A 26,540-nucleotide genomic window follows, 5' to 3' on the forward strand; every position below is an offset into this window, starting at 1 on the left:
AGTGGGACTTTCAATTTCTTAATCTCAGGTGGGGGCCAGTTTCTTAGGGCGAAGTACAATAATCTTTACCTCGTCATCCTTGACACCCAGATAAAACTTGCTGAATCTGGGCTTGCATTAGATTTTCAAACTGAATCGTTTCGCAGCTCAAATGCATGGTGAGTGACACTTCTCCAAGAGTGGGGATTGAGATTGAAATACGTGTCAGCCCCACTAGAGGGTGACCTTTATCTTGAGTCAGGGTACAGATAAGCTAAGGGCATCCTCTGTGGCCATCTCGTTGCGCTATTTATTCAAGGTGGGGGAGAAGGGAAAGGCACCACGTCAGGCCGACTCAGACCCGTTTCTAAATGATCTAGTAGAGTCTGCCGAAGACATTGAAAACTGAGCTGTTGCATATTCTCAGTTTGTATTTAGGGTGAATTTCCTTCTTAATAAATGCAAGTCTGAATTTTTAAAATTCTTTAGCTGTTTCGATTCTGCTTCTCAAATGCCCACTGTCCCCCCCACCAAATAAAACACTACTGAAAATAGAGAAAGAGAACTCTGTTTTGTAAAAACAAAATAAAACAAAAGGCTGTAGGATTTAAAGTTCCATTTGGTGATTTAAAAATATGACAAACAGATTCTCTAGATACCAAAGAACAGCGCAATGAAGATGTTCAGACTGTGTTCAGAGTCAGTTTAGATAAAACCCTAAGAAATTAATACTGAACACCAGATTTGGTTTCGCTTTCATAGTTTAGATTTAAGAAATAAAATATTTGTAAATATTAGAACAATAACTCTGCTAAAAACCTTTCAATTAAACATCAGAGTTCAGTGTTATTTAAAAAACCATCTTAGGGCTTCCCTTGGTGGTACAGTGGTTAAGAATCCACCTGCCAATGCAGGGGACACGGGTTCAAGCCCTGGTCTGGGAAGATCCCACATGCCACGGAGCAACTAAGCCCATGCACCACAACTACTGAGCCCACAAGCCACAACTACTGAAGCCCGTGCGCCTAGAGCCCGTGCTCCGCAACAAGAGAAGCCACCGCAACGAGAAGCCTACGCACCGCGACGAAGAGTAGCCCCTGCTCGCTGCAAGTAGAGAAAGCCCGTGCGCAGCAACAAAGACCCAATGCAGCCAAAAATAAAATAATAAAATTATAAAAATAAAACTATCTTAGTAAATGTCCTTTTATAACATTTAAAATTAACTCAGCTTTTTGCAACACTATGAATTCAGGTAATATTTAATGTGTTCTACATCCTTTATATATTAACTTGACTTCTTCTACTTTGATGTTTAATAATTTTTAACAGAAAATCTTAGCATAGGATAGTGCCAATTTTTTTATTAAAATATGTAGATTGTACTATTTGCTTCTTTTCTCAAACTATTGTAAAGGATGTTTCTAGAGCACAGGATAGCTGTCGCACTGACAAAATCAATTAACCTCATGCAGAAAAAGACTACAGTAATTAAACTTGGGTTCCTACATACAAATGATTTTAATTTTTATCCACCTCTATAAACCAGAAAAACATTGTCTTATAAAATGCATATCTATTAAAACATGAGGAAAGGTTTTTCTGTGGCATGAATTAGTCTGAATCCATTTTTATCTTGCATCTAAGTTCATGAGAAGAGATTGCCTTTGGAAGAAGTAAGTCTTTCTTTGAAGGATGGGTGTTTTTATTGTTTATATACTCTTGGAAGAAGAGATCACAGCCTGAATCGAAACCTCCCTTCCCAGAAAAATAAGCCTGCTGTGAGTTTACAATAAAACAGTGTCTCTGTGCAATTGCATATGTTTTTATATACAATCGTTAAGAACTGCTCTGATGCCTTTTACAATTCTCACACATTAAAAGTTCGTGCATTACTTATCTGTAAAGGTTTACCCCATCTTTAAAATTAGGCAGCCTATGTTTAAAATTAGGTATTTCTCCATTAATTAAACAACTTCCACTTTAAAACTATAGAAGACATTCTTGAAAATTACGTGGGGTTATGTATAAGCATACACTCTTATAACCACCCCAGTCTAAGAATGATGTGGACCTAAACTCTCATTTGCAAATTAGAATTGGAAGAGGGACATGCGATTTAATTCCCTCTTGATGGTGCCACTCAGACTTGCCTTCAGATTGCAAACTACGACTAAACTATATGACTAATTTGCCTAATTGTCTATCACCTGGTAAGCTTTGACAGCTTGTGCGCATATGGAGAGCACTCATCAGGCAGAATCTTCAATTCTCTCCCCAGTTTAAGATGAGATTCCTGAACTTTTCTGAATTCCTTGAAAGTTGAAGGCTTCATTTATTCATTTTTAGCCAACTGTTTTGACTCTTCCTTTTTAAGGTAAAGTTTAAGAGGCAATTGACAGACATAAAGAAAGCTAGCTAGAAGGGAGTATATGAGGGTTAAGAGGGTGGGGAGTGTGGAGTGAGAATTATTCTCATTTTATTCTTATCTTGTCCATCTATATGAGAAAATATAGATAACTTTAGCTGTTCCTAATATTACTATAATGTCTCTTCTGCATTCTTTGTGTGCAAAATTCAGAAATAATTTCAACCATTTATGTTGCAATTTTTATGTTTTCCAGACATTTTTATGTTTTCTATGTTATAAATAGTAATGATTCTACAGTGTTTGTCTAGGTTTACATGTGTAGACTTTGATATCTATTTCTTTGTTTTATTCCAGCCAGGGTGATCTGGCATATATAATATCTTCTGCCTAACTACTTAAACAGAAAGATATTTTATTTAACTTCCATTTATCCTGGGAAGTGTATTCCACTTAGCATTTTAACTCTGGTTTACAGTTAAATGAGGAGAATTGGTTTTGATTTTTCTGCAGGTTTAAGCACTACCGTCATCCTCTTCACCATTATTAGTGCCTTTTGGATTTTCAGTTTCTCCATTTACAGAATGGAAATTAGAGGCAATGTCAGATTTTTTTTTTTTTTTTTGGCAGTACGCGGGCCTCTCACTGCTGTGGCCTCTCCCGTTGCGGAGCACAGGCTCCGGACGCGCAGGCTCAGCGGCCATGGCTCACGGGCCCAGCCGCTCCGCGGCATGTGGGATCTTCCCAGACCGGAGCACGAACCCGTGTCGCCTGCATCGGCAGGCGGACTCTCAACCATTGCGCCACCAGAGGAGCCCAGATTATTTTTATAGAAAAGACAACCTATTTTTTATCATTAGAATTAAGGTGTACTCTATATGGTGTAAAAGCATTAAAAACACTGAAAAAGAGAGGACAGCAGGGAAAGATACCCTTTGGGCAGAAAGTTCAGCAACAAAGAAGACGGTTCTTCTCTGCTTATTTTACCTGATACATAATTACCTTGAGGCAGGAGGAGGCACATGTGTTCAGATTGCCCCGTGTCACCAACCATCTGCCCTGGAATGCTGGTCCTCCGGAAGGCAGCATCCTGGACTAGCCCCTGCCAGCCCGGGAGCCTGAGCAAGGACCTGGGTCCCTAGGCGCTTCAGCGCAGGGAATATATATATATATGTGTGTGTGTATGCATATGTGTGTGTGTGTGTGTGTGTGTGTGTGTATATATATATATATATATATATATTCTTTTCCATTATGATTTATTGCTGGATGTTGAGTATAGTTCCCTATGCTATATACAGTAGGACCTTTTTGTTTATCTCTTTTATATATAGTAGTTTGTATCTGCTAATCCCAAATTCCTAATTTGTCCCTCCCCCCTTCCCCTTTGGTAACCAGAAGTTTGTTTTCTATGCCTGGGTCTATTTCTGTTTTGTAAATAAGTTCACCTGTGTCGTATTTTAGATTCCACATATAAGTGATATCATAGGGTATTTGTCTTTTTCTGTCTGACTTAATTCACTTAGTATGATAATCTTTAGGTCCATCCATGTTGCTGCAAGTGGCATTATTTTGTTCTTTTTTATGGCTGAATAGTATTCCATTGTGTATATATACCACATCTTCTTTATCCAATCATCTGTCAGTGGGCAAACTGAGGCAGTTTTAAGAGTAAAAGTTACCTAGCTGGTATATAAGGCAAAGAAACAGGATTGTTTCAGACACTGGGGTGTAGAGTCACCATACTGTTAGGTTTTCCAAATATAGGTCTCCTGGCCGTGCTCCCTGCCTGATAATTGGAGGATGTTTATTGAGCTCTTACTATGTGCCAGGAACTCACCTACATACTTGGGAATAAAACAAAGGTCCTATCCCTCAGGGAGGTTACATTCTGGTAGAAAATAAGCAAAAAGTCTAAAGAGAGGAAAAAGAACAAAGAGCATGGAAAGAGCTTGGGGTGTGCTGCAGAAGCGATAAGTGGGTTGCAGTGTTAAATGGAGTGGTCAGGGCAGGCCGATTTGAGGTGAAATTTGAGCAAAGACTTGAAGAATGTAGAGAGAGAGCCATCCAGGTATCTGGGGAAGATCGTTCCAGGCAGAAAATAACCAGAGCTGAGACCCTAATGTATGAGAGTCTCTGACATGAATGAAGAAAATCAGGGGAGCCAGTGTGGCTGGCAGGGGCGAAGGAGGTGAGAGTAGCAGGAAGTGAGGTACGGGGAGGAGACTGGATGCAGTGGAAGCTGTCATAACTTGCCCTGTGTCTGCATAAGCCAATTAGAGTGAAATAATTGTCCACTAATTATGACACCCAAGTGGAACAGTGCAGGGGAAACCTCACTGAATTTGTGTTTTTGTTTTTTTGTTTTTAGTAACATATTCGATTTGACCTGATGTCCACCCTTTACTTGAAATATTTTCAATTTTTTATTTTTCAGTTACTCTGCCACAGAGTGATGTGAAGCATCTATATTTGCGTGTCCCCCTGTTGGCTGCCTTTAGCATTTCCTAAATTATTTACCGGGATAGGGCTCACATTCTCTTTGCAGCACTCACTTGAGGTCAACTCCTAGTTAATGGCAGGAGCTTGGAGAGATGTAGAAAAGAAAAGCAAGTATCAGAAAACAATCCAAATATAGTTCATAGCTTTGGCTTTGCAATGTCTAGTCATCACCTGCAAAAACTGGGAGAGGTGTAGGTACTAGTCTTGTTTGCTCAGACTGATACTGACACAAGTTTGTTTTTCCTGAGCATCTCCAGATTCTAGTGGGGCAGCAGGAGTGAAGAGGAGGGAAGGGCAAGCTTCTCCCTGTCTTAGAAAGTTACAGGTAGCCATGGACTCCCACGTGCAGTCCAAACCCAAATTACTGACAAATTAAGCGCTCCTGATTGAGATACCTGAATGAGGAGCTGGCAAACTGCGGCCTCCCTCTCTGTTTTTGTACAGCCTAAGAGCCAAGAATAGTTTCTAAATTTTTAAATGGCTGTAAAAATCAAAAGAATAATATTTTGTGATACATGAAATTATATAAAATTCAAATTTCAGTGTCCATAAATAAAATTTTCTTGGAACACAAGCCACACCTATTTATTTAAGTCTATGACAACTTTCACGCTGGAAGGGAGTTGAGTACTTTTGCAGAGACCGTATGGACCACAGAGCCAAAAATATTTACTATTCTGCCCTTTACAAAAAATAGTTGGCCAACTCCTAAATTGGATAATCTGAGTTAGGTCTCTAACTTCTTAGTTTATTAGTATCTACTATCCTGATGACTTCTGTGTATTATATAATGGCATTATCTTCTGAAAATTACTGGGAAAAAGAAAATCCTTTTAATACCAATGTACTAATTAAAGTTATTTTGAAAGAATATACCCAGGAACTGTTTGTAAGGGTGAGTGAGTAAATGAGTATTTCTATTGTTAAACAAATGCCACATAACCAACTTCTACTGATTTAGATATTATTTGAAATACATATGCCACCAGGATTCACCTGTGTAGAGAGATTTCTCAAATAGTGTAGTGTCTTAGTTCTGGCTACGATAACAAAGTACCATAGACTGGGTGGCTTATAAACAACAGAAATTTATTTCTCAGAGTTCTGGAGGCTGGAAGTCCAAGGTCAGGGTGCCAGCAGGTTAGGGTTCTGGTGAAAGCCCTACTCTGGGTTGCAGACTGTTGCCTTCTCCTCAGTTGGCAGAAAGAGAGTGAGCTAGGTCTCTGTCTTCTCCCTGTAAGGGCCTTAATCCCATTCATGAAGGCTCCACCCTCATGATTTAGTTACTTCCTAAAGGCCCCACCTCCAAATATGGTCGCATTGGGGATCAGATTTCAACATAGGAATTTGGGGCAAGAGGAGCAAAATATTCAATCAGTAGCAAATAGTAAGTTCATGGCCATAACTTTCAACCATGAACATATGTTTCATTTCTTTCAGTGAACGACACTTGTTAAAAGTTTTGTGGCAGTGTATGAGTTGTTCTGATTTTTAACTTTATAATAGAATTCTTCCTGTTTGTATCTTTTATGTGAGTAGAACTAAGTATAGTATCCAGAAAGAGTGATTCATGTTGTCAAATTGCACCAAATATCTTAGGAATTAGCATCCTTTAAACCACTAGTAAGAATTTTTTTAATTAACTTTTCAACAATAATAAAAATTTGCAAACCACAAAATTGAAGAGAACAAAAGCAATATTTAGAAATAAAATTCTTTAATATTTTAAGCTGAGAAGGGAGAAGTAAAATGGAATTAAGGTCCCCTTTTATCACAGGTTAAATTATAGACATGTATAATACCATTTATTATATATGTGCAGATATGTAATGTATGGTGTATGTGTGTGTGTATTTGCACATACACAATATAAGGTATTACTGAGTTGCATTTGCACATCATGTTTAAAATTGGGTTAGACATAGTGAAATCATGCCATTAAATATGTATTCTTCATATATTTAAAATATTGCAAGAGAAAGAAAAAGTTTAGTTTAATGTTAATCAATTCCAAAGTAATTTCTTCTCCCTTGATAACAAAATCCCCCTTTTATTTGAGTGGGCCATATGCTCTAATCCAGGAAATTAATAATGCTTGATTTAAGGCTAAAATTTTAGACCTATCATAGCAGCCCCATTTTACTTAACCAGCAGTTATTCTAGGTGTGGGTATATGCCCTTATTCTGACCAATGAAATAAATAATAAGCTCTGTTAAGGAGCTTCTGAGAAAATATTTCCTTCCTCAAAAAATAGAGACAGCCCTTTTATCCCCCAACCCTCTTCCATGTTAATTGGGATTCTGTTCTATGAACATGTGATGGTTGGATCTACAGCAATGTTTTGTGAGAGAAAATCACCAACACATCCATTCAACATGGCAGAAAGGAGAGAGAGAGAGAAAAAATATATATATATGTATATTTTCTTGGTGAAATCAGAGGCACTGATCCAAAGCTGGAAGCACAAACCCTTACAGACTTTTCACATGAGAGAGAAGTTCAAATTCTAATATTTAAGCCACTGCAATTTAGATAGTCTGTTCTTTGCTCCTTGTAGCTGCACACATTCTGAAATGATACAGAGACTGACTTTACCAAGTATTTTTAGTTATTCTTATAAGTGCTGATTTTATCATCACTCATTATAATAAGGCTTGTTTGGCTTTTTTACTGCTCTCCTTCTGTACCTTATATAACTGATTAAAGTTTATATTAAACATTTTTAAAATTTATTTACATCAGATTCTAACTATCTTATGTTTACTTCTCTGATTAGCAGTGCATGAGAACATTGAGAAGATAAACATGCTATAAATCTATTTTTCAAATGTTGTTTGTGGGGCTTCCCTGGTGGCGCAGTGGTTGAGAGTCCGCCTGCCAATGCAGGGGACACGGGTTCGTGCCCTGGTCCGGGAAGATCCCACATGCCGCGGAGCGGCTGGGCCCGTGAGCCATGGCCGCTGAGCCTGCGCGTCCGGAGCCTATGCTCCGCAATGGGAGAGGCCACAGCAGTGAGAGGCCCGCATACCGCAAAAAAAAGAAAAACAAAAAAACATGTTGTTTGTGGTTAGGCAAAAGCAAACGCTTCAGATTTCTACTTTTCTCTTTAATTGTCGATACTTTAATCACAGATTTCATTAGAAATGTGCCTCTGTAACTTTGCTGATAGAATTTGAAATTATATATTGGTGTGATAAGCAAAATAGTAATAGTAATAGTGGATCGACATGAATACTATATTATCTATATAGATCAAAGTGGAAAACCTTCTCCAGAATCATATCTCCAAATCTCAGATATTCTCAGAGGGATCTGTCCATAGATGGAATTGTTTCTTCTCTTTCTTTCTTTCTTTCTTTTTTCCTTTTCTGAGAAAGTTTTTGTATCTCAATATGACTTCTTCTGAAATGAGGGAATCCTATGAAAGCTATACATATTCAGCCAGTCCCAGTGAGAGTCTATCACAAGGGCTGGCAAACTTAGTCTGTAAAGGGCCAGATGAATGTTTTAGGCTTGTAGGTCACACGGTCTCAATTGCTATACGATCAACTGCTGTTGTAACTCAAAAGTAGCCACAGGCAATATGTAAATTAGTGAGCTTGGCTGTGTGACAATAAAACTGTATTTGGCAGGCCTGCTTTGGCCTGGGGACTGTAGTTTGCTCATCCCTGATCTAGACATTCCATTTTTGCTTCCCCATCCTGGGCATGCACGTACTGTTCTTGAGCATTGTTGATACATATATCTTCCTTAATGCCTAAGTGCAAATTATTCGTACCATGGAATTTATTAAGACATTAATGGGAGAACCTATGCAGATGCTGCAGATCTCTGCCCCTGGACTAAAATCCTCCTCTACCCTGAGTGAGTTATCTTTCTTTTTCATTTTGTAAATGAATAGACTTTGTTCTTTTTTAGCAATTTTAGGTTGATAGAAAACTTGAGCAGAAAGTAAAGAGAGTTCCCATAAACCCCTTCCCCCCGCAAAAGTTTCCCTTTTTATTAACATCTAGCATTAGTGTGGTACAAAGATTACAATTGATGAACTGGTGTTGGTGTACTGTTACTCACTGAAGTCCATAGTTTACATTAGTATTTACTGTTTGTGCTGTGCCTCCTATGGATATTGACAAATGTAGGACATATACAACGACATGTACCACTACAGAATCATACAGATGATTTCACTGCCTTCGAAGTCCTCTGTGCTGCACCTCTTCACTCCTCCCCCTACAGCCCCTGCAAGCCACTGATCTTTTTATTCACTCCATAATTCTGCCGTTTCAGGAATGTCACAGAGTTGGAATCATACGCTATACAACCTTTTCAGATTGGCTTCTTCTACTTAGTAATATGCATTTAAGATAACCCATGGCTTCATAATTTCTTTTGATCACTGAATAATATTCCACTGTATGGATTTCCCACAGTTTGTCTATACATTCATTTATTGAAAGCCACCTTGGTTGCTCCGAATAGTTGGAAATTACGAATAAAGTCTATGCAGGTCTCTCTGAGGATGCAAATTTCACCTCATTTGGGTAGATAGCAAGGAACGTGATTGCTAGATCATACGATAGGTTCTCTTTTTATTTATTTTATTTATTTTTATTTTTTTGATGTGGACCATTGTCAACGTCTTTATGGAATGTGTTACAATATTGCTTCTGTTTCACGTTTTGGTTGTTTTGGCCGTGAGGCATGTGGGATCTTAGCTCTCTGACCAGGGATCCAACCCGCACCCCCTGCCTTGGAAGGCGAAGTCTTAACCAGTGACGGCCAGGGAAGTCCCCAGTTATCTTTTAAAACACAATCTCAGCACCTCATCCATTTTCTTGAAAATCTCTGGGGCTCATCTTTGCTGATCAGAAAGTCACAACCCCACGGCATGGCCAGCGTGTATCCCAGCTTCACGTCACCACACGGACCTTAGCTTCCAGCCACGCTGGTCTAAGACTCCTACCTCAAGGGGCTTCTCATAATTTCTAGAAGGCAGTTCTTTTCCTTCCAAGTGGGATGCTTTTTCTCTTTCTTCTTCACCTTCACAAACTCCGATTCACCTTTCAAAAGCAGTTATACTCCAATAAAGATGTTAAAAAAAAACCCCAAAACCTATATCTAAATAACATCATGTTTCAAAAGCTTGTCCCCTTCTCCAAGGCAGGAATAGCTATTTCCTCTTCTAGACTGCCTCTTATGTCTTCAGCACAGCATGGGAAGCTCCGTATCGTGATTGCTAACGTAATATTGATCCCCTCTACTAAAAGGAAATTGAAACTCCTGAAAACACACACACACACACACACACACACACACACACACACACACACACAAGCTACTTAAGGGAAACAAGTTAAATAAAACATTGTGGAAAATTACCCTCTAAATATTTGAAATAATGTTCTATAAAAGGACAGAAAGTACTATGTACACTTACGTTATACACGTAAGCTTTATTTTGCCCAAGAATACAGAACTGCAGTGTTTGACCTTTCAAAACAGCAATAAACACACACCAAATGTCATCCAGTTCCACAAGCAAAAAACCTACACACTTTGCTTGACACTCCTTCTCCCTTAGCTGCCAGGTACAATCACAGGGTACTGACTATTTGACCTCCTAAATATTTCCTCAGTCTGCGCTCTTCTCTCCACTCCACTCCACTACCAAAGTCTTGCCTGGTATTGCGGTAGACAGACCAGCATTCTTGCATCCAAACTGGCTCTCTTTTCCATTCTTCACACTTTAGCCAGAGTGGTCTTTCCAAATGCCTACCCGATTGTGACATGCTCTGCATAAAAACTTTTAACGTTCTCCCAGTGTTTCTATGGAAAGACCTAAACTCTTAACGTGACTATCTAGTTTGGCACGTGGTTAGCACACAGATCTCAACTCCTACTGCTGTCTCCTTCACACTCTGCATTCCAGTTTTGGTCTTCTTTCTGTCCTCCAAATGGTCTGTCTCTGCTTCTGCCCCAGGGCCTTTGCACATGATGTTGCCCTCTGCAGAAATACTCTTCACCCCTCTCTAGGCCTAGTGAACTCATGCTGATGTTGTAGACCTCAGCTCCGATTTGAATGTTTTTCCGTACCAACTCAGGCTAGGTCAGACATGTTTGTTACGTGTTCTCATGGAAATCATTCCTTTTCTTGTAGGAACTTGTCTTATTTTGTAGTGATATGATCAGTAGTGTAAATAATTGTCTCCTCCCCTAGACTTTATGCCCCAAGAGTACCATCTTTTTTTTTTTTTTTTTTTTTTTGTGGTACGCGGGCCTCTCACTGTCGTGGCCTCTCCCGTTGCGGAGCACAGGCTCCGGACGCGCAGGCTCAGCGGCCATGGCTCACGGGCCCAGCTGCTCCGCGGCATGTGGGATCTTCCCGGACCAGGGCACGAACCCATGTCCCCTGCATCGGCAGGCGGACTCTCAACCACTGCGCCACCAGGGAAACCCTATATCATTTTTGCTCATTGTTTATATCTCCAGATCAAGGACAGTCACTGGCAAGTATATAATGTCTAAAATTCATGCATTTATTTAACCAATAAACAATGCATAAATAAATGCATGAATTTTAGATATTATTAAGTATAGAATAATGGAAACATGTTTCCATGTGTTCGCAGTATTCAAATTTATTATGTAATATCTGGGGCAGAATGTTTAGTATTTGTTTAGTATTAGTATTATTTATAATTAATATAATTCTTTCCATTTCATAGTGTTATATTCTCAACCAACAACCTGAAAGTAAAACCATTTAATTCATTAATGCCTGTAAAATTTCATAATACAACATGAAAATAATCCAGTGGCAATTAGACAATTAAATCCATGGCAGAATTGAGCTTCATGGTGACAGCTTCACCTGGGTAGAGTCATTTAGCCAATAGGTTGATGTTTTTCCTCTCCCCAGTCACTCTTCTTCCCAGGAAGTGTTGCTATTGCCTCTTTTCTTACTTTCCTGACCTTTCTCTTCAGTGTTCCATGTTTGTCCTTTTGTGTTAACCTTTGGAATTATCGAACAGCTTGCAACCAGAATCTGGGAAGTCATGGCCAATGTGTTTCTAGCTAATAAAGCAAAATCAAAGGAAAGCAATCCTCAGGTTATCATTTCAGCACCACATGGGCTTCCTCTGTATGCCACACGTTCAGTGTTGATGATGATTCCTTTTCTTTTTTTTCTTTTCGTTAGTGTTAGTGATTCTTTATCAGATACTGACCTCTTTTATCCCAGTAAGATGATTTATTTGATATTCTGGGGGAAAAAATTAAACCTCTTACATTTGGTTCATATTTTCAACATTGTTATTATTAATAATTACTTGCTCAGTAGCAGCAGTATGTACATAAAATACCACATGGATAGAAATAAAAACATCTTAATCCATTCCTCATGAGGACCTATGCTCTCAGAGATGTAAAATCATCATCGATGACATGGGATAATGCTGTTCTTCTTGAAGCATTTTTAACAGCATTATTAAATCAAACAAAATATATGTGAATGGCCTTTGAAAATCGTAAAGCTCAATACAAATTAATATTATTCAATGAATATGGCATTTTAGGAATATTGTAGAACCTACTTGTATTTCCTTCATTTTTCTATGGAAGCTTGCATTTTATAGGTTGGATAAATGGATGGTTTTGATTATCTATTTGGTTTTGGTTTTGTTTATACAAATAAGTGGTTTTGACTGGGTACGTTTTTATTAGGAAAAATCCACAATGCAAACACACACAAAAAAAGCTTTTATGGAAAGTTCTAACTTAAAGTGGAGCTTAAAGAAAAGAAAGTAGAAAAAGCTTGTAGATGCATGTAGAAATAGGCCTAAGGAGAGAAGCATGCAGAGCTGTAAAAATAGTTTTAAAACATAGTTCAAGGAGTTAGGCGGAAGAAAAAAACTGATGAAAACAAGCCCATGTTCACTCATAGAATTTGGCAAAGTGGAAGTCACAGTTAAATATTTGGCATTTTTATATTCAGTTTCTCAAGATAACACGGGCCAAAACTTACAAGGAGATGAAAGAAAACGTTGATAAAGGAAGATAAAGCAACCAGACTCAGTTTGGGTAGGCATGGTAAAATACTGAATTGATCTAACTACAAAAACTAACAAACTCAATGTTTTTGCACAGCAAATTCTGCTCTTGTTTTGGCTAACAAAAAATTCTAGTGCAATATGAATTGAAAATGTTTGCTACTGTATGTGATAATATCTTGGTCTGGTTAAATATAAAAGAGCTGAATATTTTCTGCAGCATTTGTTCCACTCAGGAAATCTTTGTTGCATCACCATTCCCCACTCCCACCATCACCACCACCATTAGTACCCTGATGGCTAAGAACACAGGTTTTTTTTGGTTTTTTCCCCCAAAGCTTTAGAATCCCTTAATTATGCACTCATTTCTTAAATGCTATCTCCCTTGATTTCTTCCTTCTATTTCTGGTATATGAAATGTCTGAGGGACCTAGACCAGGTAGAAGGTCACACCAGATCAAGTCCTAATCCAAACTCAACACTCAAGAGACATTAGGGAAATGGAATGAAATGGAAAATAAAATAAACACTAATATGGCTGATAATTTTAAGTAATTTATCCAGTGGATTTAATCATCTTTTCTACTCCTTCCTTGAGGGTCATTCATTGGAGAAATTTTGTTCTGGAACTATTTTACTTCTCTTGTGGTTGCCCTGCCTGTTGTCAAGCCACATTTCCTGTCTTTGATTCCGTTTTAGAGTTATGTATACTAGGCTGACCAGGTATATAACCAGTGAGGTCAAGCCGAGGTCAAAACCTCAGACAGCCTAGGATCCATTCCTGCGCTGCCACTTACTAGCTATATAAATTCTCACCAAGATACTTAACTTTAGCATCATACTTTGTTAAAAGGAATAAAATGAGGTAATTTGTGTAAGGCATTTAGCATTGTGACTGGCTTACATTAATAAAAAAAATAATAATTGCCACTAATTCTCACTTTAGTTCTCCTTTAATTAGATTTATAGTCACATCCAACCCTATATATAATAGAGCGATGGTCCCTAGACTATTTGTGGTGAAGGATAGTAATTTTTAAATTTTCCAATCTTTTGCAGAGATATACTTTCAGAAAATATAATCAAATTAAGTTACTAGAAAATATTTTAAGTACAAAATAAAAGTCCAGAGTTTTTATTTTTATATTCAACAGTTAGTAAAAATATTTTGTTAAATTGCTATAGAAGTTTATAAGTGTTCTTTGCTCAGTTTTGTACTTGTTTCATTGCAGACCAGAAATAAATAAATTGTAGATAGGTACCAGTTCATGGATCATGCTTTAGCTATTACTATGATGTGGACTGTGCAGTAGACTTTATTATTTACCTTTTGAATGAGGTAACCTCATTTCTAAGATGTTCAAATGCTTACTGGTATTATCATGCTTAGTGTGTGTGTATATATATATATATATATATATATATATATATATATACAAATTCGACTTTATGTAATACGTGTGCTGTAACAAAACTACACGTCACTAACTGAATCTGAAAAATCCTTAAAATAAAGGATGAAGTAATGCTAACACTCTGACTTCGAGACATTTACTAATCTCTGATGAAGCCTCTGAGAGGCTTCATCAGACCAAGAAACTCTTTGCATATTACAGTATGCATCTGCTATTATCATGACATTATTCACTCTGATTGTTCAGAAAATTATTAAAAAGTCATGGCAGCACTTCTCCTGGGTTTCATCACATACATCCAGTCTGATTCCTTTCACATAAAGCACTATCAGTTTTATGTTTCTCTTTTAGGCAAAGTTATATACAATTGACCCTACACATGTCGGAGAAGTCTTCTGTTGAGGAGTTGATGTATGACAAAACACCAGAACACATTTGATCTAAGAGCTCAGTTTTTAATCACGAGACGCCCCACCATGACATCGTCATCCCATTCCAACCTTTCCCTGGGGAATATAAGACTGCAGTGAGTTAGAGGGGTGGTTGGCAACAGAGGGTAGCCAACTCAGTTTCTGTTTTGTTCAGCGTTTCTTTAATTGATCAGTGGGGAGGGGAAGGAAAGTACAGCTTGGTAAAGGGGAGAAGAGATTCATTTTGAGTACTCCTATGTATTCTTGTTTCTTGTTTTTTTAAACTCTTTTAATAATATACTTTTTCCCCTTTAACAATTATATCCTAAGACATGTGACACTTTTGCCAAGATGACAGCATATGTCATTCATTACTGTTTTCCATCTGTGTTTGTTTTCATATGTAGTTACATGTAGATAAAGAGCAGCTGTATAAGGTACAGTTTTAACTGAATAATTCAGTTGAATTAATTATCTGTATCAGTTATCAATTCCTTAATGACACCATGTAGCAAACAATGAGTGCTGAAGCGGCCTATAGCAGTTAAGTGTATTAATGCTTGTGCATCTGGAGTCATATGGAGATCGGCTAGGTGGCTCTGTAGATCTTGGTAGGACTTGATCACCTGTCTGGAAATAGACTAGTTTAGGTTGGGCAACTTGGCTGTGTTCCACGTGTGTCTCTTCTCCGGCAGGCTAGCCCAGGGGTGCTCTCAGGGCAGTGGATGAGTCTGAGAAGACAAACCCATTTGTACAAGTGCTTGTCAAGCCTCTGCCTCCTTCACCTTAGCTCATAGTGGGAAGACACGTCACATTACATGCAAGAGAGCTTTGATCCAGGGAGGGTGAAGAATTCAGGCCATTTTTTGCAATTGATCACATATCTAAAAAAGTGCATCTCTTCCATTGAATGACAAGTGAGTAGGAATAGTTAAATTATTCATCTTGATGAAAATAAATGTACTTGGGCAAGTTAGTTAAACCCTCTGGGTTCAGTTTCTTCATTTCTAAAATGGGGATAATAGTAGTACCAATCTCACAGGATTATAGTGCGGAATAATTAGTTGATTAGGTAAATGTGTAGAACAGTGCTTGGTATAGACGTATGCACAGTTTGTTAGCTGTAGTTGTTAACATTATTATTATTACCATTATCATCATCATTATTATTTTGAGGCATCACTGTTAAGCACTGACAAATTGTAAGAATGGTATGTGGTTGTATTAATACTTTCTTAAGCATATTTATTTTGTGATTTTTTTGCTAATATTTATAGCACTGATACCATCTGTTCATGTTACAAGCATTATTATTTTAGGAATTACACATGTCTATATTCTAGAGAAAACAGATTTAACATTATAGAACTAGTTGGCACATGTTTTAATTATAATCTTAAAGCTTCTTATTTAAAGATATACTGCAAGTACTTTATATTTTTGCTTCCATTTCCTTGCTTTAATAAATTTTATACTAATTTTAAGATGGTAGAAAGCTTATGAATAATGCCAATTTATTTGATATTTACTAAAATTTTGTGATCATATATTGATATCAATTTGTTCTGTATGATAACAGGAACATATACCAATGCTTCCCAAGCTCTCATATGCATACGAATCACTTGGGGTCTTGTTAAAATGCAAATTTTGATTCTATAGGTCAGCCCTGGGGACTGGAAATCTGCATTTCTAACAACTTCCCAGGTGAGGAAGTTGCTGTTGATCCCTGAATACCACGTTTTAAGTAGCAATGACATATTTAAGATTATATATATGTATGTATAATATATATAAAAATATATATATTTACATTAAATAAATAAAATAAATTACTTAATATGAATCATAACAAATAAAAGTTGTTCTTGCCACAATTGTTTAAAAGCATAATGTCATAAAAAGAAAATACATATTAAATATAACATAATAAATTAAAATATAATATTTAGTAAATGAAATAATATGTCTAAAGATATATATATCAAACATCTCTAAATGTCAAATAAGGTCTTTACTGGCGAAACAAAGCCTTCATTTACAATTTTGTTTCCCCAGAAACTAAGAAACAGCTTCTGGTCCTATAAATACAGGGACTTGTGGAGACTGTTTTGTTGGTGGGAATATACTCAAAATCACTTGGTCCTATAATCAAATAAAAGCTGCCTCTTAAACATGTAAAACATTATACTTTTTTTCTTCCTGTGGGCATTAGTCACAGCCTGATACTGTACACATTTGATTATGTAGAATTTCAGATAAATAAAATGCATTAGTCAACTAAATTTTCTACGTTTGAGCGTTAACTACAAATTATTTTTTGTTTCAAAATTCATGACTATAAAATCTTCCAAAAGGTCAGAATATTCTTCCCTTTATATGTAATCTTAAGAGTGTTCTGTACTTCTTTTTTAAAAAACTGGGTAGTGTCAGAACAGTATCATTAAAGGATATAATTAATTTTATTTTATTTATTTTTTTAAATATTTATTTGTTTGTTTGCTTTGGCTGCACTGGGTCCCAGTTGTGGCAGACTCATAGTTAGAATATAAATTTGTCTGGAATGCTTCTTTTTATGTTTTCCCTTCGAAACGGTGGTGGTGCTGGTTTACAGGTTTACTAGGCAAACCTGTAGATATTAACCAAACATAATTTTCATGTAGTTGTAGATAAAAACAAAAGAGATGTAGCAACTAAATGGAATTTGTGGACTACTACGTAGCTAACTACTTTTACAGGAAAGCCCAGGCTCATAACACACCGTAAAGGCTTTTCCAGGGATGAAACTCTGATGAAAATGCTGGTTCAAATTGTATGCATTTGTATACATGAACATAAGTGCAATCCAAGCTTAATTTGGGAATATTTGAAACTAGATTAACAACCTTAGATCACAGTTGACAAAATTTTTTAGCAAAGGACCATACAGTCAATACCACAGTTTTTGCAGGTCATACAATCTCAACAACTCTCCTCTGCACTTTGTAGCATGAATTTGGCCATGGATTCTAGTTTGCCGACCACTGGGTTCGATTCTCAAGGTCACTGTTAGCTATTAGGTTATGATTATGCCGAATTATCTGGGTTTATGGCTTATTTATTGGTTACAAATTATGGAACATGGGTCCTCTATTCTCTCCACCCCCTCCTCTCATCCTAAACTGAGAAGCCCTGCTTGGTGCATGCAAATGGCCCATCACAGTATTTTCTTAAACAAAGACATTTCCCTCAGAAGAGGAATTCTGCTGCTACTGTTAAGATAATAAGTACACCACAGATGGTCCTTTCATTTCAAAACAACCACAACATAAAAGGAGATATGAAATTTTTGTTTAATTGTTGTGTTTTTCTATTCTGTTATTTGATGATTTAGTTTGGCAAAGTTACAAACTAATATTTAAGCTTCTGCTGGAACTCAACTGCTGTTGATTTCTGTTGTGATGGTGTTGGTGGTTCTAAGTATAGGCTGGGCAAGAAGAGAAAAAGACACATCAAACTCCTTATCTATTTCATTTTGGCAGTTTCAAAGAGTTTATATTTGAGCTTAAATTTAAATAAGTCTTCTCATATTACCACTGCCAGTTTTAGAATGTTTCACTGGCACAGTCGTGGTATGACTCAAATAGATAAATACCATCAGTTAGGTTAGGGCTGCGTTGGTAAGCCACCTGGGGTTCCTTCTTTCTTTAGTACTTTTCTTGCCACTCTACATTGGAGGTCTCACACTGGGTGCTCAGGGGTCCACCTCAGACCATTGGTCTGTGCTACACTGAAAAACAAGAACAAAGAAATAGCCGCCACCATACAAAGGAGATTTTTATCCAGAAATCTGGATTTTTTACTTCCTTTGAAAAACCAGGCAGAAATTTTGCAGATCTAAGGTTTTTATTTTCCCATGAGAACCGTCACCCTTTCTGCCATTCTGTCCATCCCCTCAGCTCTGAGCCTGAGTAAGGGGCATTTATCCTCACATGGTGCTGTGTTGGGCTGCAGCCTGCAGGCCTGCAAGCCCTGTACTTGCTCAGCTTCTAGACCTAGGAAACAGCCCGGGAGTCAGTGATAGAGAAATCAATGGTTTAATGGACAGGGGGAATCTTACACCTCTGAAGCAAGATCCTGGAGCCAAACCCCACGGTGTTTGGCAGATGGCAGGCAGGAAGGGCAGCAGTCTTTGCCCCCTGGGGGGAGGGGGAGGTTACCAGTTATAGGGGGAATTGACATTCGGTTGGCTCATCTGTTACCAGGGAAACTAGCAGAGGGGCATGCCTCTCCCCGCCCCTTTGATAAGCTATCAGGGCGGAGATGTTTTGATCTAAAGATTAGAACAGTCACTAGCTGGGACAGGGGCAAGTACGTAGGAAGGTCAATCAGGTGAGTAGGGTGTAGGTGAAGCAGGCCCTGGTCCAGGGGGGAATGTCCTGAGAGCAGGAAAGCAGCCATCTTGGGGGGCCTGATCATAGAGGCTAGGTGCTCTGATGCCGCCAGCCTGCTTCACTCTCGTATCTGCCTGGTCAGTATAGGCATTTGAGTTTGTGGCTCCAGCCACAAAGCTGATCTCTGGGGATCTCATCAATTACATTTTTTTTTTTTTTTTTTTTTTTTTGCGGTACGCGGGCCTCTCACTGTTGTGGCCTCTCCCGTTGCGGAGCACAGGCTCCGGACGCGCAGGCTCAGCGGCCATGGCTCACGGGCCCAGCCGCTCCGCGACATGTGGGATCTTCCCGGACCGGGGCACGAACCCGCGTCCCCACCATCGGCAGGCGGACTCTCAACTACTGCGCCACCAGGGAAGCCCATCAATTACAATTTTTTCCAATCCTACCTATGGGACTATTCACTCCAGCTATCCCTCTAAAGCATATTGTAGGATTCAAACACAAAACTATGACTCTATCAATTGTACAGTTACTATCAAGAGCATTTTTGCTTGGGTTATGTGTGTTATGTTTTCTTTATTTGGTCAAAGTCACATTTTCCTTGCAAGGAAATACCTTGTAGAAGTTAGTGCCAAGAAAAAGAAAAGATTTTCTCTCTTTAATAATTTGTATTACATAAAGCCTTTCTCTTTTTGTCTCAGCTACCAGGAAGTTCAGAACTCAGTTTAATAATGTGTCATAATTCTGGTGGTATTTCTCTCCTTATTTTATGCGCCCTTGATTATTAAATTAATACTAATTACTAACATGAATACACAACTGCACATGTCCTACAAACAGTTTTCAAGTCCATTTTGCAGGAGATTGGTCTTCAACACATCAGTATATAATAAGTGTTACTAACTTCTCAAACCATCCTCCACAAAGACAACAGAATATAAAACACTAATCAGACTATATTATCATTCCCTTGCTTATTCAAGAACTCTGCGTATCTACCTCTTGCTTATAATAAGAAGTCTAACCTGTTTATCAGAGTGCCCAAGACCCTTTATTACATTTCTGTAACCTAGCACATCATTCTGCACTTCGGTCCTCACAGAGTCCCAGTAATGGACTAATGATAGTTTTCCAAATGTATCATGGCATTACCCACATCTTGTCCTTCACAGTACCATTTACCCCACGTATAGTCCCTCTAGGAAGGTAAGTTTACCACAGCAAATACTGCACTGTACTAGCATTTTTAAGCACAAAAATTTTAATAAAATTCTTCCAGGAAGAATCCTGTTCATTTTGTGTATGTTCATTTTGGTACATCTGAGGCTGAGCCCAACAGTTCATACAAAATTGTTCTCACTGACTAATCATTTAACTAAACTTTGGTTTGCAGAATTGTTGATAGAATTGAAATAACTGATACAGGGTTATTTTTGACTATAAATAATGGAAAGCCTTTTTAGAATAAATATTGAGTGCTTACTATATGCCAGGTCCTCTTCTAAATATGTAACGCGTATTGATTCACTCAATTCTCCCAACCACCATATTATCCTGTGATTTTTGTTCCCATTTTAGAGATGAGGAAACTGAAGCCCAGGGATTAAGTCATTTTCCCAAGGACTCACAGCCAGGAAGGAGTGGGGTCAGGGTTGACCCCAGGAGGTCTGTTTCCACAGATGACATTCATAGTCACCCTGTCTCCCATTTGCAGATTGAAAGTCTATTTGTCCCTTATGACAGCAAATAAGTAGTAACCAATCTCAACTTCCATTAGTCCTACCAGTTCTCATGAGAATGATGGGATTATTTTGAACTCCAATATTTCATGAGCAGATTGTATTCTTGAAATGTCTAGAGAAGTCTAGCAAAAAGCATTAGACAATAGTAACTTTGAATGTAGTGTGTATGCATGTAAGTATGTGTATGCACATTAATTATTTAACCAAGAATAAAGAAGGGTGAAAAAGTACCAGCCAGTCTCCACCATCACAATCACCTGAAGGCAGTGGCTCTCACTGTGGAAGACAGAATCACCTCCCTCTGAAGTTACTGGCACAGCTTGTAGAAAGGGGATGTGTTATTGACTTGCTTGGAGTCTTAAGATGCAAACATTTGATTTAAAAAGACTTAGTGACAGAGACATACCTAACGACTTCTTCCACATCAAGGGTCTTCATTCTCATTCATATTCAACTTAGTCAATTTAGAGTAGAGACAATACACTTCTAATTGCTGATGGTAAGGCAGGCAGCATCCTCCATGTTTCGTACATTACGGCAGGGGGGGATCCGTTGATTATAAGGAAGGGTTGATCACCCTATGGACCTGCATTTCCAAAGCTGGAGGCCTTCCTGTCTCGAGATTAAGGTCAGTCTTCAGTGGTCCTCTTAATAAGGTAAGGCTCTGGGCAGAGACCTGATATCTTAGTCAGCAGGTGCCAGCTCCTCTCCCCACTGAGTGACGTACTGGGTCAGCCTTTACCATACCCACTCCCAGCTGATTCTAAGACCGGTTTTAACTAGTATTAATCAATAATATGCTTAGCTGCCTTGGCTTGTCTCAATAAAAAGACAAAGGACGTGCCAAAGTCTAATCTGTTTGTCCTAGAAGGTACACGCTCAACCAATATCTTATATTTATGAGTCTTAGAGCATTCCATTTTATTTTCCTCACCACAAATGTATGAACACAGACCCTTTTATCAGTCTTTCCTCTGAAGTAGGGCCTGGAGACTGACTCACCGAGACTATCATTTATTAGTCAGAGAACTAATAGGAGGATATTTGGAGAAATAAAACTTTGCGGAAGACCGGAATATTTATTTGGATGGTATCTAATTCAAACCTGAGGTAGCATCATCTCGAAGAAATGAAGGTCTACATAAATTCCTTTGGGAGGGGGCTAAACCTGTCTTCTGGCTGTTTTAATCTCATCAAATTAATAACTGGAACTATCATCTTTGTCATAAAAAGCACCTGCCATTAACAAAACCTGTTCCCCTTGGAAAACAATTTAACTTTCAGTGAATTAAAGTTATGGGGCACTCTCAATAAATTGCATCCTGCAGTTAACACTCTCATGGGAAATACTGAAAGAACATTTCTACAGACAATAATGTCACATTCCTTATTATGGCTAGCATAACTTTAACTCTTAAAGGTTTTATATTTTTAGACCCTAAAGGATATGTTTTTCAGAATGTGTATAGAATGTGTATAGAAAATAACTTTCTTAAAAGAAAAACAAAAGTTACTATTTTTTGTAGTCATAAAAATCTATTAAGGTGAAAAAAAAATTAACTACCTGATATTTTTAAAAAGATAGTGACAATAAAGTTCTGTTTTGCCTCTGTATTTCATAAACATGGACGAGCACAGTGTTGAGCCTATTTAAAATAGCCACAAAAACTAGTTAAGTGACTTCCATGGTCTGTAACTAGGAAGGCTGAATTTTAAAATTATTTTTCACAAAGGTCTATCTGAAATGCCTTTGTAGGTTAAATTTTAGAAGTATGTAAAACTCATCTATGAATATTTGTGTTATTAATGATAACCATAAGGTAGCAAGCTTTGTGTTATTCATCAATCAGTGTAGATAATGGCTTTGAGAGTCGTTAACTCATTGTACTCGTTCCAAAATTTCTTTTTTTTTTTTGGCTGCGTTGGGTCTTCGTTGCTGCGCTCGGGCTTTCTCTAGTTGCAGCGAGTGGGGTCTTCTCTTTGTTGTGGTGTTCCGGCTTCTCGTTGCGGTGGCTTCTCTTGTTGCGGAGCACGGGCTGTAGGCGCGTGGGCTTCAGTAGTTGTGGCACGTGGGCTCAGTAGTTGTGGCTCACAGGCTCTAGAGCGCAGGCTCAGTAGTTGTAGCACACGGGCTTTGTTGCTCCGCAGCACGTGGGATCTTCCCGGACCAGGGATCAAACCCGCGTCCCTTGCATGGGCAGGTGGATTCTTAACCACTGTGCCACCAGGGAAGCCCTCCAAAAATTTTACTCAGGGCAGCTGTTGATGATTCTCTTCAAGAGTTCCAGGGGGACTCTGAACCATGGATTAGGTCGTGATTTTGAGCTCCTGTCACTGCGACCAGCTAACATGACACCTGGCCTCTGCTCCAGGGGCTAGTTTGTATGCCAGCTGATTGTCAGGGACTTAGTTTGAGGTGTCAGCTTGTCTCTTTGTAGGTAAAATGTATCACCCTGTAATATCAGTGACCTAGTGAACAACTGGCAACAGGGTATCATGTAATTACTCCTATGGAAATATTGAAAGTAGGCTATACCTTACACATATATTTTATTTTGTTTAGTTTGTTGTGAATACAGGATGCTACTTTATCCTGTTGTTTCTGTTTATACTCTGGTTGAATTGTATTCTGTTCAACTGAAATTATTTTGAGTTTGCTCCTGTATTCTAATTTCTAATTAAAGGACATCCATACTTTTGCCTATACACACACACACAAACACACACACACACACATACATGTATATGTGTGTGTGTGTGTGTGTATATATTCCCGAAAGTAGCAACTTCTTCTCTATTCACTGTATGTTGATAAATGTATATGGACAATTAATACCTGCACGAAGAGGTACATCTGGCCATCCCTGCCCAAGGGCTGACTCGTTGGCCATTGTGGGCAAGTTTATGGAAGAAGGAAGAGGAAGCATGAGGAAGCTCCCATTCCTTCCTCTAACTTTCATTTCTTCCTTTTCTCTCAACAGGAACTTTTTACCCCTGAATGCAAGTTTAAAGAATCTGTTTTTGAAAACTATTATGTAATCTACTCATCGATGCTGTACAGACAACAGGAATCTGGTAGAGCCTGGTTTTTGGGATTGAACAAGGAAGGGCAAGTTATGAAAGGAAACAGAGTAAAGAAAACCAAGGCAGCAGCTCATTTTCTACCCAAGCCATTGGAAGGTGAGTGTTATGGGTGTTTTATCCTTATCAGATTTATCACACATTTATCTTTCACACTGATGACTCTACCATGGCCACAAGGAGCCCTCATGGAACGCTGGAAATGTTCTTTATCTTGATCTCAGTGGTGATTCACGGGTGTCTTCATAAGCTATGCATCTAAGATTTGTACACTTTACTGTATATATGTATATGTGTGTTATATGTATATGTGTGTATATTATGTATATATATATATACACATACGCATATATTCCATTAATTTAAATGTGTCCATACTCATTTCTCATGTCTCAGATCCTCACTACCCCAACCTCTCTAGCCCCTAAATAATTTTAATTTAAGAAATTTAAAATCTGCAATGACATTATAAAGCTGTGACTATGACAGTAGGTATACTAGAAAAACTAAGTTTTGCGTATTATGGAATGTTTGAGTATTTGCCCATTTTGCTATTATCTAGCTGAAAGTAACCACGTATTTGTGAATTAGTATAATTACAGGAAATATAAAGAGTTAATAAGTTGGCCTTTAAAGAACTTGTTGATATTAGATATCTCCCTTCCAAGCTGCATAATTGTTTAGTAAATTCAAATGTGGCTTGACCTGCTTTTACACTCAGCTGTAAGCAATGAAGCCTTCAGATTTACTTTGATTGGATTTCTGGAGAGGAGGCTACAAAATTTTAATTAATCAGAAACATCTGCACATTTCTCATTAAGGATTCTACCGGAATTTTATCTGTGTAACATTTGTTTAGGAACTACTAAAAGAAATTGATATTGAGGCTTTTCAAAAGTGTTTTTCTATTCAAATGCTTTTGTTTACCTTTTGCAGAAAATCAGACCTGCAATAACTAAGTAAACGTTTGAAGCCAGCTTACACGGTTCGATTTTTCTTTTTGTTTCTTATTCCTACAGGAAAGCATTAGCCATCAAGAGAAACGCATATTGGTTTTATAATCCATATTGTCTTTATAGGAATAAGATAATTTGAAATATTGGAAGTTAATTATCTGTGGATATATAATTCAGCTTTCAGTCTGCCTAGGTTTGGAAAACCAGTCTTGTTGGTTAATACCATCTTTATAATGTCAGTGATATTGACTATATCACTCTTAACTAAATTTGCCTCTACCACGAGTCATTGAAACGCAAACAATTAGCCACCAGGGCCTATCTAGGAAAGGAAAAATTATTCCAGTCTGAAATATGAGTGACTTATTCTCATTCTACGACAGATCATAAGGAAAATGAGAATAAAAATAAGAAATTAGAGGGTTTCTCTGTTCTTCCAAAATAACGTATCCATGATTTGGCTTTACCACTTCAAGTGAACTTTGAGACCGTCAGATATTCAAATGCGAGTGAAAAAAATTTAAAAACTAAGTCCGTAGCAACTCTACAAAAATCAGGCCAAATCTGGAAACCAGCTATTTAGTATATCCAGCAGGAAATATCTGAGACCCTAAAGATATGGGGTAGTAATATCACTCTGCATTTTATTAATACACTGAACTGTTGTGTGTATATGTGTTTGTTGTGTGTTTATGTATACAGTAAGAAGAGAGAAATAGAATTTTCAAAAAACTAGCAGACAGAAGTACTCTAAAGACAAGGGGGTATTATAAAGACAGGTTATCACATAGTGTAATTGATAAGGAAAATGAATTTCAAACTTTCAAAACCCATACAGGATGTAAATTGTATCATTGGAATTCTCAGGGCAAATTAGATTCTTGATGAATTATTGGTGCTCTGGGGCCTTCATATTTCTTACACAGCTTCACTGCGTAGACGATCAAGATTAGCACTCTGATGCTGCTGTCGCCTAACTAAACGCCTGGTGGGAGTGAGGGACTGGAAAGTTTGTCAAGGATATGGATTAATCTCTTAATCCTCTTCACTTGCGAAGTCCTTTATGATAGGTCTGATACGCATGTGCTTTCAAGTCTGTGTGCTGCTGAAAGGTCTCACGCTGCATTTGCAAAAGGTGAAATCCTACCTACCACCTTGAACATGGAGAATGCATATAGTGGTTCCTCCTAACAAAGCTTAAGTTCTCTTCGTAAAATATAGGCTTTCAAAACCCTAAAAAGCAGGTTGGGCAGCTCTAATTCGCTTGTCTTTCTGATGGCAGATGATTTTAACTCAGTGTTCCCCAAGCATCAGTCACCCTGAAATCTCCTTTCCCAGGATTCCCTGGAATCACTTGCAGAAAAGCCACATGAACTATTGTGATTAATGATATCACCAGATCAATTCCCGAGAGCTTCCTCAGACGTCATTCCCACTTGCCCTCTTGCCATTCTGTACTTCTGCCTTATATGACATCAATGACAGATTTTCATGATTATACCTGAAAATGAGGCATAAAAAATATAAAACACCCCACACTTGCCTTCAATTATTTAAGGGTCTCTTTGCATGATTTCGGGAGAGGAAATCTAAACAATGATCTCTGGAAGACCCTGGCTTAAGGAAAGGGAGTTGTCTGTATTGCTTTTATGGCTTTGAAGCTGA

The 26,540-nt window shown here is 38.0% G+C and overlaps 2 protein-coding genes across 31 annotated transcripts in view; one reads left to right on the forward strand and one right to left on the reverse strand.

Moving 5' to 3' along the window:
* FGF14 (fibroblast growth factor 14) overlaps positions 1-26,540 on the forward strand; it is a 701,033-nt gene that overhangs the window by 668,074 nt on the left and 6,419 nt on the right. For all 3 annotated transcript variants that reach the window (XM_067713286.1, XM_067713284.1, XM_067713285.1), the window contains exon 4: positions 23,820-24,018. In XM_067713286.1, the coding sequence (XP_067569387.1) occupies positions 23,820-24,018 (199 nt within the window). The remainder of the gene's footprint in view (positions 1-23,819; positions 24,019-26,540) is intronic.
* ITGBL1 (integrin subunit beta like 1) overlaps positions 1-26,540 on the reverse strand; it is a 292,671-nt gene that overhangs the window by 39,722 nt on the left and 226,409 nt on the right. For 4 of the 28 annotated variants that reach the window (XM_067713254.1, XM_067713253.1, XM_067713255.1 and 1 more), the window contains 2 exons: positions 12,074-12,108; positions 11,596-11,921 (listed from right to left, as the gene is read on the reverse strand). The exons of 7 other annotated variants lie outside the window; for them this stretch is intronic. In XM_067713254.1, coding sequence (XP_067569355.1) covers positions 11,767-11,921; positions 12,074-12,108 — 190 coding nt within the window. In that variant the 3' untranslated portion in view covers positions 11,596-11,766. Of the gene's footprint in view, positions 1-11,595; positions 11,922-12,073; positions 12,109-14,760; positions 15,452-18,034; positions 18,187-18,216; positions 18,490-18,726; positions 18,755-26,540 lie in introns of those variants that run through there. 17 more of the 28 variants (XM_067713274.1, XM_067713264.1, XM_067713263.1 and 14 more) reach the window with 10 other exon arrangements.

Source organism: Pseudorca crassidens, chromosome 18 (assembly GCF_039906515.1).
Source record: "Pseudorca crassidens isolate mPseCra1 chromosome 18, mPseCra1.hap1, whole genome shotgun sequence".
NCBI classification, from domain to species: domain Eukaryota; kingdom Metazoa; phylum Chordata; class Mammalia; order Artiodactyla; family Delphinidae; genus Pseudorca; species Pseudorca crassidens.